General features: G+C 41.3%; 1 protein-coding gene across 1 annotated transcript; it reads right to left on the bottom strand.

The window, feature by feature from the left end:
* Nucleotides 1-463: 463 nt before the first annotated feature.
* Nucleotides 464-15,081, bottom strand: COMMD8 (COMM domain containing 8). Its single transcript, XM_038556016.1, has 5 exons — nucleotides 14,932-15,081; nucleotides 9,802-9,957; nucleotides 5,735-5,887; nucleotides 2,982-3,137; nucleotides 464-1,392 (listed from the first exon to the last, which is right to left on the bottom strand). Exons 1-5 carry the CDS (start codon nucleotides 14,995-14,997, stop codon nucleotides 1,372-1,374), a joined length of 552 nt encoding a protein of 183 aa, XP_038411944.1. The 5' UTR covers nucleotides 14,998-15,081; the 3' UTR covers nucleotides 464-1,371.
* Nucleotides 15,082-15,409: the final 328 nt, after the last annotated feature.

Raw genomic sequence — 15,409 nt, forward strand, 5'->3', positions numbered from 1 at the left:
CGTACATCAGGGATCACGGATTATTTAAGTGCCAGCCTACAAACCGTACTAGTCTGTGACACAGGGAACTTGCACAGGAAGTACATCAACTACTTAAGCATGCTGTTTAGTTCAGCCACTATTTTTTCCATAATCAACATTTCTCAATGAGAAAAGCAATATATTGATAAGCACTCTTGGCATAAGCTCTTCATCTAATCTCTGACCTGTAAGGAACATTTCACAGACCTCAGAATGGCACTGGTCTACAGACGCCATTTTGAGTAGCACTGTCTAGATCACACGGACTTTTTCTTTAGGCCCTCTAAGCCTATCTTCGTCTCTATGAGAATAGTAATAACTGCTCAGAACCTCAAATAAATAGTCTGATGCTCTAATAAGCAATTAAGCTCGCAAATAGCAGGTACCAATTAATTATGGGTCACTGCATTAAGTAGAAAGTCTCTTGAAATAAAGCAATAGGTAAAAATAAAATGACATTTTTTATTTGTTCAGAATGCTTGTTTTTAAAGTTAACTGAAATTAAAAACGGTCTGTTTTCCAGTGAAGTTAACACCCAAAACAATTTACTTCAATATTAAAATTCTGTCACAAAACTAGACCTATATTTAATCTCAGCTGATATCTGAATAGTTATATATACACACTATACAATGACATCTATTCTTTTTATCAAAGCACACCCTCCCAATCAGACACAGAAATGCAGACGTAACAGCGTTACTTTCATTTTTTTCTACTCGAGTAAAAGATTTTAATCTCTAGAATTCATAAACTCAAAACTGTTGAGACAAATTTATTTTTTTCTTGTTCATGTCTGAAGAGGAGCTTCTTTCTCTAAGAAATTTTACATTTTATAATCTTTCCTTTGAAATAGAAGAAAGTTATGGAATCTCCTGAGTTATATATGCAGCTCATACATTCTTTAAAAGTTATTTTTTAAAATAATACAAATTAATCATATATATCCATAATACACATCCTTGCTATTCATATATTTCTTTAAGCAACATTCAAGTATATTTGTGCTTTTTACGTTTACATTACTTTAGAGCCTATTTTTAGCTTTCAATAAAACTGTCTATAAAGATTTCTCAAATATTTAATAAATGAGGCGAAACAGCCATTAGGAAAATATAAACTGCTATTATAGATTTTTCATCTATCATTTTTTATGCATTTCCTGTCAACCATGTCATTTCCTGTTCTTCTGGGAAGCGATACATTTTTATCTCTGCAATCCCAACACTGTTGCTTCCTCAGCACAGCAAAACAGTCAGTATAGCACAGGGGTTCTGGACACACAGTATTCACTCGGCTGCATCTGGGGTAGCAGTGGACTCAGACAGTGTTGGTATTTGCCATTTCCAGTTATTTCAACTGCAGGACCACCTTAAAACACAAAGTCGGGGGGAGAAGGAATTAGGTTATTCCAGAATGATGCCCGTATCTGCTTAACGAAATGCTCTGAAATCTCTGAAGACTGGACAACGGATAACAAGCAAGTACAATGCACAGTAACTGATGGTACGCCCCTGCCTAGATCCACGGCTGAGAACCAATTCCATTTGTATCTGCCTCTACCACACAACCCCGCAGACAGCCCCTTCAAAAGCAAGCCAGGCTACCAGGGTGGCTCCTAGGCACGTGGACGTCATCATGGCACTAAAACGACTGAGTGACTTCAAAGTAGAGGGAAGCTGAATATACCAGGGTTTCAAAAAGAGCCAGGCACCCAAGTGGCTCAGGTGGTTAAGCATCAGACTCTATATCAGGTCAGGTCTTGATCTCAGGGCCACGAGTTTAGGCTTCGCACTGGGTTCCACAGTGCGTGGAGTGTACTTTAAAAAAAAAAAGGTGTGGGGGGGCAGCCCCGGTGGCGCAGCGGTTTAGCGCCGCCTGCAGCCCGGGGTGTGATCCTGGAGACCCTGAATCGAGTCCTGCGTTAGGCTCCCCGCGTGGAGCCTGCTTCTCCCTCTGCCTGTGTCTCTGCCTTTCTGTCTCTATGAGTAAATAAATAAAAATCTTAAGATAAATAAATAAATTTAAAAAAAAAGGGTGGGGGGACCCCTGGGTGGCACAAGAGCTGAGCGTCTGCCTTCAGCTCAGGGTGTGATCCCAGGGCCCTGGGATCAAGTCCCGCATCGGGCTCCCCACAGGGAGCCTGATTTTCCCTCTGCCTGTGTCCCTGCCTCTCTCTGTCTCATTAATAAATAAATAAAGTCCTTAAAACCAAACAAACAAAAACAGGACCAAGAAGGTTAGTCAGGGGCAAGAGCAGTTGGTTAGAATACATGACCCTGATCACTGAGACCAGCTCACTAGAGAAAATGCTGAGCAATCATGAAAGGAACACGTGTATATAGAGACAGTTATTTTTATTTATTTCTGACAGCAGTAATTTCTACTGTTTAAATATGATTTTTCTCATTAAATAAATACTGAGAATGGTTCTTGTTATTTAGGCAATCCTTTGTATGTGTAAAATTTTTAGTCATTCATTAGTTTTATCTTATCTCAACCTGACTTGTCATAATAACTGCAAGTCATATTTTGTCTCCCATACTTAGAGGATTATAAAAGCAACTTTATTTGTGTAGTTAAATAAAACACTCCTTTTGTTAAAATCATAACTACATATAATCATAAAAACTCTTCAGATTCAACTAATTTCATAGCATCAAGGTAAATATTTTTATAATTATTGAGCATTGGGGTAAAAAAATCTAGCTCTTAGAAAAGCACTATTATTCTATCAAAAATTAGTACTTGATAAATTATGCTCAAAACTAAGTAGTTAAAATTATAAATTATAATTAATTTAATGTCTAAAACTAGAGATGCAGAACATAGCAACAACAATATCCTTGACATAAAATATCAGGAACAAAAGAAATAGGACAATTATGAGTTTTTCTTCTATTGTTCTAAGGATATCAGTCAAAACTTATGCATTTTAAATACACAATTAAAACAAATACCTTATTAGCTGCTTCCAAGGAGCTTATTAGATTCTGCAGCTCTTCTTTACTCATTTCAACGGAATACGGTTTGACTTCACCATTTTCTTTTATGTCTAGATGAAGGTTTAAGAGTGGCATTTGTAAAGTAGCGATCTTGTCACTAGACAGTGCAAGCTGTTTAAAATGAGGAAAATGGTAATTAATAAGTAGCAAAAAAGATGACATTAAATATGCATCACAGCTTATTTTCAATACATTTTAAGAAAAGAATACTCCTGCTTGCTGTCAATACAGAACAAGATGGAAGAAATGAAGAAACCCATGATACACCAACACATATATGAAGAACGGACAGAGAAAGGAGGATGAATAGAGAGGAAGACGACTAAGGAAAAGAGGACAACCAGGCCAAAGTCTGTGGTATAAGCAGAAATGCAGAGCAGAGTGACGGCTGGGAAGGGAAATGCTGAATGGGTCCAAGGCATCACAACACTGAGAATTCTCAATGAAGTGTGACAACACCAAGAGGATGAAAGTCCACATACAAAGATAAAACTAAAAACACTGGTAAAGCCTGAGCAATGAAGATGCTTAATTCACAATGAGCTAATTCTCTAAGTTATTGATAAACACGTTATATCAAGGGGAGCTTGCATGGCTCAGTCAGTTAAGCGTCTGCCTTGAGCTCAGGTCATGATCTCAAGGTCTCCGGTCGAGCCCCACATTGGGGTTGAGCCCCACATGGGGGGGGGGTCCCCTGCTCAGCAGGGAGTCTGCTTCTCCCTCTCCTTCTGACCCTTCCTCCTGCTTATGCTCTCACTGGCACTCGCTCTCGCTCTCTTTATTAAATGAACCAATTGTTTTAGAAATCTTAAAAACAAAATAACATGTTATTAAGATACCAACTTCAATTACAGCCAGAACTGTAATTCAGCAAGAACACTCAACACATTTATGCCACTTCCTATTTTCTGTCTAAAGAGAATCCTAGAGGAAACAAAAGAACCAAATATTTACGATACTAATAATTTTTGAAACAAGCACCATAGCTTCACTGGCAGATGGCTATGGGAAGATCAATTCTCCTGGCATCTGAGCTAGAAAACTCCACAATACCTGAATGTTCAAAGTGCTCCTACTGGCCAAAATTTACTTGTACCACTCGTTACTTGTACAATGACTGGAAAGGAACTACTTCCCTAACCAACGTCCTCGGAGTGCACACACTACAGAATCGAATCCTCACATACCTCCTCCGTTCTGTCTTCAAAGACCAGGACTCATAAATATCTGACATTCAGAAGTATCAAAGATGGTCTACCCTACAGATCATTCTCCTCCTTAGCGTGTCCAGCAAGTGGTTTCTCAGTCTATGGTTGAGGACCACCAATGATGAACATGCTACCTCAAAAACAGGTTAAATAATCTTCAGATACTGATTGAGTTAAAAAAAAGTTCTCTTTAGGTTGAACTCATCTCACTACAAGCATACCCAAGACCTTAGCCTTTGTCCTAGCCTCTGAAGCCACAGAGCAAGTATCAATTCCCTCATCCACACACACAGATGATTTTTAGTCCTTTAAATATATCATTTTTCTACTCAAGTTTTTCTTTTCTGGATACATGGTCTCAAGTGTTTCAAAAAACCTGCATGTACCATGATTTTAAGTTTCTTTCATTCTTTTTTGGTTTGGCTCCAATTTGTTTAAGTATCTCTTACATCTGGCGGCCAGAACTAAAATTATTACTAAATTAACTAAAAAGATTTAATGAATGAAAACCGAATTAGAACTACCCATTGCTTGAAACACTGCATCTCTAACAACAAAACATAAGACTGAATCATCATACTGTTGACTCAGGCCACATGTAGCTAATCAAAACTAAGTATTTCTCATATAAATTACTTTTGGCATATCTCTCATATCTTTTATATTAAGTTGGTTTATGTAAATAAAAATCCTCTACCTAGGTTATCTCTGCTCAGTTTATTCTGCTTCATTTGGTCTATCACTGTAATTTGCTGTAAAATCATCTTAAACTTTGATTTATCGTATTAATAATATTTAACAGATCTCAGATTTGATGAGCATAATGTTCCTAAAAACGTTGAAGTATGGGCCAAAACCAGAATCACAGAGACCTCCTTCCTGGCTAAAACAAATTCATCTGGTTTTGGTTATTTATCCAGCTATGACCCAAATAGCTATGTGATTTTTCCAGTTTTCTCTACTTTATGCACAGACAATATGAGGCACTTTATCTAGTTATTATGCTGAAATGAAGGAACACAATGTGTTTCAATACAACCTCCCCATCTAGGTCTATGAACCCTATACAGCATGGAGAGTTGGTCTGAAATTGTTCTTTATGAACCCTACTAATCACGAGTCTCTTTTCAAAATATTAATTTTAAGTGCTCTTTTAATAGCACATTACAGATTTTTCCCCCTGGAGGCAAAACCACATTTACCAATCTCAGAAGAGTATGTAAAGTCTAGAAAGTTCTAGCCAAAAATACATGTTGAATACATACTACTCTACTACTTAAGATATTTAATGATTTACAGCTCTAGTTAACGAAATTTATTATCAATGTAATGTCCTTACATATTATTTGGATGTTTGTACTGTACTAAATTAATGTAAAAATGCAATTTTTTGACAATGTATTCTTTAAATAACAGAAGTTTTAGATGTATATTATGAAAAATAAACATCTTTCTATTCAGAAAATGAGATACAAAACATACATGCCCATAGATTCTCACCTTTAACTGCCAATCAAAATCTTGTAGTTGTGCAGAAGAAATATCAACTATTTCTTTTAACAGAGCCTGCTTGATCTCATCTTTCCTACTTTTCAAGCATTTCATGATAGCTTGTTGATGAAATGAATTCAACTGATTCAACTGCTGAGATATCTATTAAAAATAAAAGTAAACAGAAAATAAGTGAAAGGGTCTTTCTGTTTAAAATGTGAACACAGAGTTCCACTCCCCCTTCACAAACTCTTTAAAATGACAATAAAAGAAAAAAAAATATTTCTGTATCTATGAAAAGAATAAGATGAGAACGCATAACAAACAAGAGATTTCAACACATTTTTGCAAAACAAATTAAAGAGCAGATGGATCAAGTAGCATGGAAGCAAAGACCACAAAAGCTGGTATAGTTATTCTAAAATCAGACAATGTAGTTTTCGGGGCAAGAAGTATTATGACAAATAAAGAATGGCCCAAGGGCCATTCAACAGGAAGAACCACCATAAATTTGTGTGCACCTAATAGCATAGTTTCAAAATATATAAAGTAGCACAACTTGGCAGAATTAAAAGGAGAAATGGATAAATCTACCTTTATAATTAGAATGTTAACACATCTCCCAGTAACTAACAAAACCCAAAAAAAAAAAAAAATCAGTAAAAGTTAAAAACTGAAAACACTATCTTCCTTTAGCCTAGTTGACACAAACATTACACTCAACCAACTACATGAATACATATTATTTTCAAAAATATATGGTTCACCAAAATGAACTCTATGATGAGCCATGTGGCAAATTACAATAGATTTCAAAGGACTTCAATCAAACTCTATTTACCATGGTATAATTAAGTGAAAACTGATTTAAGAAGTTACAAATATTTGAAAATTATACAACATAACACAGTACTAAGAAAGGTATAAAATCAATCTTGTGTAAACTTTTCCAGAGAATAAGAGAAAAAATACTTCCTAATTCATTTTATTAGACCAGAATAATATTTGACATCCTGAGAAGTACATTACAGAAAAGAAAAACTATGAGCCAATACTACTCAAAAACAGAAGCAAAACTCCTAAATAAAATACTGGCAAACCAAATTAAGAGATATTATGACCAAGTGGCATTTATTTTGGCAATGCAAGTTTACTTTACCATTTAAAAATCCAATGAAAGACACCACATCAACAAATAAAAACATCAAACTTAGGGGAAAAGCCTTTAAATAAAATTCAACAGTAACAGGTTATCCTATAGGTTTTCTAGATACTCGGTATCTAGAAAATCATACAGCTAACACAATAAATGATAAAATAGTGAATACATTCTTCCTAAGGTCAGGAATAAGATACCGCTATGTTTTTCAACACTGTCTCAAAGGTGTTAGTGCAATAAGCTAAGGAAAAAAAAAAAAAAAAGTATTAAAATTTAAGAAAGAAATGACTGTATACCAAAAAATCCAAAAAAAGAAATGTTTTGTAAGCTGTTAAACAATAATTTTTTTAAAGATTGTAAAACATGGCATAAAGATATAAAAATTTATGGTGCTTCTACATTCTAGCAGCCAACAATTGGAGAACAAAATTCAAAAACATCAAAAATATCAATTACTTAGAAATAAATCTAACAAGATCTCTATAACTAAAAACTACAAAATATTAGAGAAATTGAAGTAATCCAAATAAATGGAATGTTATACCGTGTTCATGGATTGGGAGAATATTAAGCCCGTAAATTCTTTCCAAAACAATCTAGAGATTCAGTGCAATCCCCATGCTATATAACTTAAATGTGTCACCCCAAAATTCCTATGTTGAAATCCTATCCTTCACTGTGATATTTAAAGATGGGGCCTCAGGAAAGTTATTAGGTTTAATAGGTCAAAGGGTGGGGAATCTCAGTGATAGGATTAGTGACCTTATAAAAAAAGACCCAAGAGAGCATGCTTCTGCCCTCTCCCCTCACCAGTGTAAGAGACACAAGAAGGTCGTCTACAGCCAGAAAAAGGGCCCTCTGCAGGGAATCAAATCAGCCAGCAGCTTTATCTTGTATTGTGAGAAATAAATTCTTGTTGTTTAAGCTATCTAGCTTATAGTATTTTGATACAGCAGTCCAGCAGTTTTTTTCATTGAAATTGACAAGCTGATTTCAAAATGTACATGAAAATACAGAGGATTCATAATAACCAAAGCAATCTTGGAGAAGCAGGGCGTTGCAGGTCTTCTAATACCAGACAGCTTTAATTCTACAGTAATTAAGACAGTGTAATACTGTGAAATAGAGACAAATAAACTAATGGAGCAGATAAAGAGTCTAGATACAGACCCAAACATATACAGTTACCTGATTTACAACAAAGGCTGCAGAAAAATTCTATGGGAGCAAGGATAGTCATTTCAATAAATAGTACTGGGTCAATTGGCTACTGATGTGAAAAAATGTGAACTCAGTTCTTACTCCACACACAAATGTTAATTAAAAATGCATCAGTAACATAAATGTGAGAGCTTCTACAAAAAAACTAACAAATACATTTTCATGACTTTGGCACAAATATTTCTTAAACAGGACCTTACTAGCACTAACCATCAAAAGAAATATATACAAAGCTGGATTTGATCAAAATTCAGAACTTCTGTTCACAAAAAGACAAGAGTGAAAAGGCAAGCCCCATAATGGGAGAAGATATTTAAAATACATGATGTATCTAACAAAAAACTCCCATCAAAAATGATCCAAATCAAAATGAACATACTTAAAACTACATTTTTTTAAAAGGGAGAAACCTAAACAAACATGCCAAAATAATTTTTAACTAAGCTATAAAAGCAATTCAATGGAAGGATACCCCATGACCATATAATTTCACTTCAAGATGTCTATCGGAGAAAAACTAGCCAATGTGCATACAAGGAGACACACACAAAATGTCTGTAGAAGTACTATACATAACAACTAAAGAGACAGTGATCTAGTAGTTCATCAGAAGCGGAGACAGAAAAATAAGTCCTAATTCTTATCAACAAATACTACATGAACCAGATTTACATTTACCAACACCTGACAAGTCTGAAACACAACATTCCGTAAGAAAATTACAAATGGATACACAGGTTATTATTTACAAGTTATACGTTTAAACAGCTCAAATAGTTGTATATATTGCTTAAAATGCAAATATTCACACAATATAGAATACAAAACACGTACACCAACTTTACAAGTGGTGATCTCTTGGGGAAGGGTGGCATGCCCAGGTAGGGTTTAGATGCATCTATAATGCCTTGTTTCTAAAATAAACACACAAACCTTGTAATGCATAAAGATGTTAACAACTGTTTAACTGTGATAATGGGAATGTAAGTGTTTGTTATGTAACTTTAGGTTTCTTCTACATGATTTAAATGTGTCACAATTTTAAAAACATCAATCAAAACCATAAAAAACAAGAACTGCCACAATCAGATTTGCCTACTCAAAATTATGTGGTTTTTGTTGTAATATAACATATACTTACTGGGGGTACCTAGGAAGCTCAGGTCATGATCCCAGGGTCCTGGGATCCAGCCACACCAGGCTCTCTGCTCAGCAGGAGTCTACTTCTCCCTCTCCCTCTGCACACCCGGCCCCCCAGCTCCTACTCCCTTGTGTTCTCTCAAATAAATGAATAAAATATTTTATTTATTTTATATATGGATGCAATTTTTTAAAATTATTTATTCATGATAGTCATAGAGAGAGGAGAGAGAAGCAGAGACACAGGCAGACGGAGAAGCAGGCTCCATGCCGGGAGCCCAACGCAGGACTCGATCCCGGGACTCCAGGATCGCGCCCTGGGCCAAAGGCAGGCGCTAAACCACTGAGCCACCCAGGGATTCCCGAATAAAATCTTTATTTTAAAAAAATATTTTTATTTTTTATTTTAAAAATATCTTATTTTAAAAAAAAAAAGTATATGTATACTTCCTGATAATGGCTCTTGTGTGATACAGTACCCTAAAGACCAACTTAAGAAAAACTTGAAAATGATTTACTACTTATTATAAGGTACAGAAATTTGGAGTGAAGTTACCTCTTCATCAGATAAATTTTTACCAACTACAGCTTTGAAAAATTTGGTGATATCTTCTAGAACATTCTTCCATTCTGTTGAATCCCAAACACTGTGATAATCCTGGTAGAGAGGGTAAGCCCGGCCACAAATGCCATCAATTATTTTGTGAAGAAGCTGGAGAGAAAAGGAAATAAATGAATTATAAGTAAACTTGTAAAAAAAATTAATCTTCCCTGTAGGAAACAAATATTATTAGGAGAAGATCATGTTATCTGCAAAAGCAGCTGAGGTTGAAATGTAACTAGAGTTTCATTTTTAACATTATTCTCATTAATTAAAAATTAAAGCTCCAATAAAAATCCCAAACCTTCTATAATTTTGTCCACCTTCGGAAGCTAAAATAATCTCACAGATACACTGTTGTTTCCCCAATATTCCTGAAAGGAAGACGGCGAGAATAAAAGCTTCACCTTGGTATTACTTACTGTATTTATTCCAATAATCTTTAAAAAGTATGACTTTTAGACTAAAGTTTTATTACTGTAGATCTACAGACATCATTTTCCTTTACCTCCATTTTCATAGCATTCATATTCACTTCTTTTGGTCCACTCCAAGAAAACTGTATCTTTCTTTTCCTTTTCTACATTCCTTTATCTCTACCCTACCTTAGTATCAGCAATGGAAATACTAACACATATATAACTGAACATCGTGATTAGCACTGAATTTTGGAATAAAACTGTCTAGTTTAAATCCTAGTCCCGCTACTTAACTAAGTTTTATCAAGTTATTTAAATGTCCTGGGCCTGGATCCTCATGTGTAAAATGAGGGTATCATCTGTCCCCATAATGTTGCTGCAAGGATTAAATGAGTATATGCAAATCCCTCAGCACATTCCTGGCACGGATAAAACACTTAAACAGGGCAGCCCGGGTGGCTCAGCAGTTTAGCGCCACCTTCAGCCCAGGGCCTGATCCTGGAGACTCAGGGTCAAGTCCCAAGTCAGGATTCCTGCATGGAGCCTGCTTCTCCCTCTGCCTGTGTCTCTGCCTCTCTCTCTCTCTCTCTCTCTCTGTCTCTCATGAATAAATAAATAAAATCTTTAAAAAAATTTAAATGTTGCTAGCCATTGTTATAATTCTTCTAATTATTATTATTATCATTATTACCACCACTACTACTGTCGATACTGTTTCAAGTCTTTAACATACATTAACTGAGCGCCTACTATGCCAGCACTATTTGGGATAAACGATTAATATGGTTTTCTTTCCCAGGGGATATTTCTGTCTTGTAAAAAGAGTATTTGAACCCAAATAATTTGGAAATGCATTTAAGCAACAAGTCTTCCAAATCTTTCCCCACCCCGGACCATATTCTACTCCATTTTAAGCAATAACTTTATATAACACCGCATATACCAAAATAGAAATGAGCAAACTGGTAATCGCACTTCAAAATGATGACTGATGCATTATATGAACAGACTTATTTACCATAAATCAATGAACATTCTCAATTTAAAATTCATTCAAAGTTCTCTATATGTACCTCATGTTATCTCAAACTGCTAAAGCAAAACCCAAAACTCAAAATAAAAATAAAAGTGCTATCTTCTGTAATACAAATGTTTTCACTCATTCATAAATGTTTGTATTCATACATACAGATACGTAATGAGCACTTTATTCCAATTGTTAAGTTAATAGAACTACAAAGCAAAAATAACCATAATAACTACCACTTACAGGGCCCAACTGAGTACCAAGCACCGTGCTTATAGAAGGTACAAAGGAGAACAGAGAGGAAGCACAGAAAGGTCTGCTTTAAAAGGATGAGTAGAAGGCCATTCAAATAGAAGAGAGAGAAAAAAAAAACAAAAACAAATAGAAGAGAGAGCATTTCTAGTCACAAGCAACAGCATATGCACAGAATGGAAGCGTAAAACTCATGTTCAATTTGAAAAAAAGATAAGATACAAGGCTGGAGAGGGGAGTGGAGGCCAAATCGTAAAGGGCCCTAGTAAAGGGCCCTATTTACAGCGTCCAGGCTCTTTGTTCCCACAGGGAAGCAACCTATTCACATATTTGCATTATCTTTCCATAAATTTGCCAACAAGCTGGGAGATAGAAGAAAAGAAAAAGAGAGGTGGTGAGACCAAAGGCCCCCTGCCTTCAGTTTATCAGGAAGAAATCAAGAGGGGCCTGAGTAGTTGAAGACACTCAGAACGGAGGCCACGAGGTAAAAAGAGAAGGAACCGAGGACGACACCCAGAGGTTTAGGCTGAGTGGCTGGCAAATGGTGGTGCCCCCCAGCCGACGCTGAAGCTACAACCACAGGAAGAGTAGCTCCGGGAGGGAAAGCAAGGAGGTCAGCCAAGGACACACTGGTTTGGATACCTGGGGTGTGTCTCAGCAGAAGCCTGACACTCAGGGAAAGATTTCTGGCTGGATGCAGAGGTCGGCGTCATCCACCTCCACGGCTGGAAAGGTCGTGGGCCTGACGGGAGAAGTGGGCAGAAGGAAGACGGGGCAGAAAGCTAATAGAAAGGCTGCAGTCAGCAGATGTGAACACACGCTCCTCCTCTGCCACTCACTAGACTGACAACGTCGGGCACATACTCAAACTCTGCTGACCTCTCCGTTTCCGCGCTCACAAAACCCCACAGAAGAGCTACGAAGGTTCTTCCGGATCCTGATAAGAATCACGCTTATTGGGATCCCTGGGTGGCGCAGCGGTTTGGCGCCTGCCTTTGGCCCAGGGCGCGATCCTGGAGACCCGGGATCGAATCCCACATCGGGCTCCCAGTGCATGGAGCCTGCTTCTCCCTCTGCCTGTGTCTCTGCCTCTCTCTCTCTCTGTGTGACTATCATAAGTAAATAAAAATTTAAAAAAATAAAATAAAATAAAATAAAATAAAAATAAAAAAAATAAAAGAATCACGCTTATTCCCTTCTATCTCCCCCACGCTCTCCCATGGTAAATGGGATAGAGGAAAAACAAGACCTAAACGTGGAGCTTATAAAATATGCCTACCCCATGCCCCCCATCCTGTGATGCAGGCTAAGCCCCCACTCCCACTTCACCCATCCTGAACAGAACATAATGGGGCTTACGCAGAGGTGCCTACCACGGACACCGAAGATGCCCACTGAAGCTGGGCACCGAGGTGACTGCCCCCACGGTTAGGCCATATTAATTCCTGCCCTCAGTGAACCCTGATAGAGAACCCAGCTGGAGCCAGACACAACTCTCAGGAGCTAGGGCTATAAAGCCGAGTATCTACCCCACAGGGAGCTGAGAACGAGCCAGACCAGAGGCGAGCCAACCGGGCAAGCAGCTGTGCGGAGACCTGCGTGGAGACCCCAACTGCTGCGGCACAGAGGAGCAGCAGCAAACCTAGTTACGCGGCAGTTGCAACCCAACGTGCTAGAACCAGGCTCCTGGAGCTGGTGCTGAGGCTCGAGTTTGCACACGCTGCTTTCCTGTAGGGCAAGGCAAAGTTCCTTCAGGTCTTTCCTTCCTTTCAAGGAGGAAGAACCCACCTCTCAGCTTTTCCTCTGACCGCAACCCCTGGGTCTTCTCTTCCTTCTACAGGTCACAGTCAAGATCCTCTACAGGATGCAATTACTGCCTCCACGCATCATCCTTTTTTTTTTTTTTTTAAGATTTTATTTATTTATTCATGAGAGACAGAGAGAGAGAGAGAGGCAGAGACACAGGCAGAGGGAGAAGCAGGCTCCATGCAGGGAGCCCAACGGGGGACTCGACCCTGAGTCTCCAGGATCAGGCCCTGGGCTGAAGGCAGGCACTCAACGGCTGAGCCACCCGGCCTGCCCGACATGTCATCTTTCAAACTCAAAGGCGCCTCCGGTGTTGAGGGTGGACACACAAGGTGCATGAAGACCTGGGCCACTGGCTTCCTACTCACCCCTCTAGTCTCTCCTCTCCGCTTACTCTGAATTTCAGCCTCGACCAATTAAGACCAATTAAACGGCAGGTCCTCAAGCCTGTGGGGGCTGGTTTCCTTCCTCCAGCCCCAGGGCTGCTGTCCCTCTGCCTAAAGCACTCCGTCCCTCCTGGCCTGTTTGGCTCCTACACACCCTTCAGAACCCAACCTGGGGGGATCCCTGGGTGGCGCAGCGGTTTGGCGCCTGCCTTTGGCCCAGGGCGCGATCCTGGAGACCCGGGATCGAATCCCACGTCGGGCTCCCGGTGCACGGAGCCTGCTTCTCCCTCTGCCTATGTCTCTGACTCTCTCTCTCTCTCTCTCTCTGACTATCATAAATAAATTTAAAAAAAAAGAACCCAACCTGGAAGTCCAGCTGTTCCTTTCTTGCAAAGCCTCCCTCTGCCCCCTCAACTCTGGGGCGCTACCTGTCCCAGGAGCTCAGTATACGGGTTAATTCCGCTTGGGGGCCGGGATGCCCGGGTGGCTCAGGGGTTGAGCATCTGCCCTCGGCTCAGGGCGTGATCCCAGGGTGTCGGGATCGAGTCCCACGTCGGGCTCCCCGCAGCGAGCCTGCCTCTCTCTGTGTGTCTATCATGAGTAAATAAATAAAATCTTAAAAAAAAAAAAAAAAAAAAAAGGATCCATGTGGGTGTCTGTCGGCCCAGGACACAGGCGGGTCTCCCTGCCCGGGGTACCCTGCATCACCTGCGCGCTCAAGCACGACGCTGGCTGCAGCGGGAAGCCGGCGGGACGAATGCGACCCAGGCTGCTTTCTGCAGGCCCCCGCAGCCGGGCTCGGGCTCGGGCCCCGGGCGCCCACGTCCACGCGGCCACTACTGGTGCGGCTCACCGCTGTGGGCTTTCCCGTCGCCCCGTCGGGGGCAGGGTACGCTGCTCCGCGTCCAGCTCCCCGCCGCGCCGGGCCCAGGCAGCGCCCCGAATGAATGAGACCGGAGGCGGCCAAGCGCCGGCCTGCGCTGCGGGAGGTCCGCGGGTCTCGGGTCCCCGGGCAGCGAGCGCCGCCGGCCGCCGGGGAGCCCGGGGAGGGGGGGGAGCCGGGGACGGAGCAGCCCGGGGGGGGAGCCCCAAGCCGCGGCGCCCGGAGCCTCAGCGCCCCCGCTCTCCAGGGGGAGCCCGGCGGCCGGACGCCCGACACCGCGTCCCTGCCCCGGGCCCCGCCTGCCGCCCTCACCTGCGGGCCCAGCTCGCCTGGAAGCTTCTGCAGCCGCCACAGGGGCGTCCCCTCTTCCGGCTCCATCCCAGGGCCGAGCGGCAGCCTCGGTCACGTGACGCAGCCCCGCGCCCTCCGGAGCGCCGCTCGCCCACGTGACCCGGGGGCGGGGCCGGGGCGGGCCTGGGGGCGGGGCCGGGCGGGCGGGCGCCTGAGCCGCCGCGCGCGTGCGCAGATGCGCAGCCCTCGCAGCCGGGAGGACCCGGGGCAGCTGCTCCGGGGCGCGGGAGGCGGGAGGCGGGCGCTGCGGGCGGTGCAGCTCGGCTGCGCGGTCGCCCGAGCCTCTCTGCCCGGTGCCACACCGGCTCGTGGGAGGGGCCGGTCCGCGCTCGGGGCCGTGCTCCCCCCGACCCCGATTGCGGAGGCTCCGCGAGGGTTTCGGGGTGTGCGGGGTTGTGTCCAGACCCGCTGCTCTTCGCAGGCCCGTCTCCAGCCCCTT

This window comes from Canis lupus, chromosome 13, assembly GCF_011100685.1.
Source record: "Canis lupus familiaris isolate Mischka breed German Shepherd chromosome 13, alternate assembly UU_Cfam_GSD_1.0, whole genome shotgun sequence".
Taxonomy (NCBI): Eukaryota; Metazoa; Chordata; class Mammalia; order Carnivora; family Canidae; genus Canis; species Canis lupus.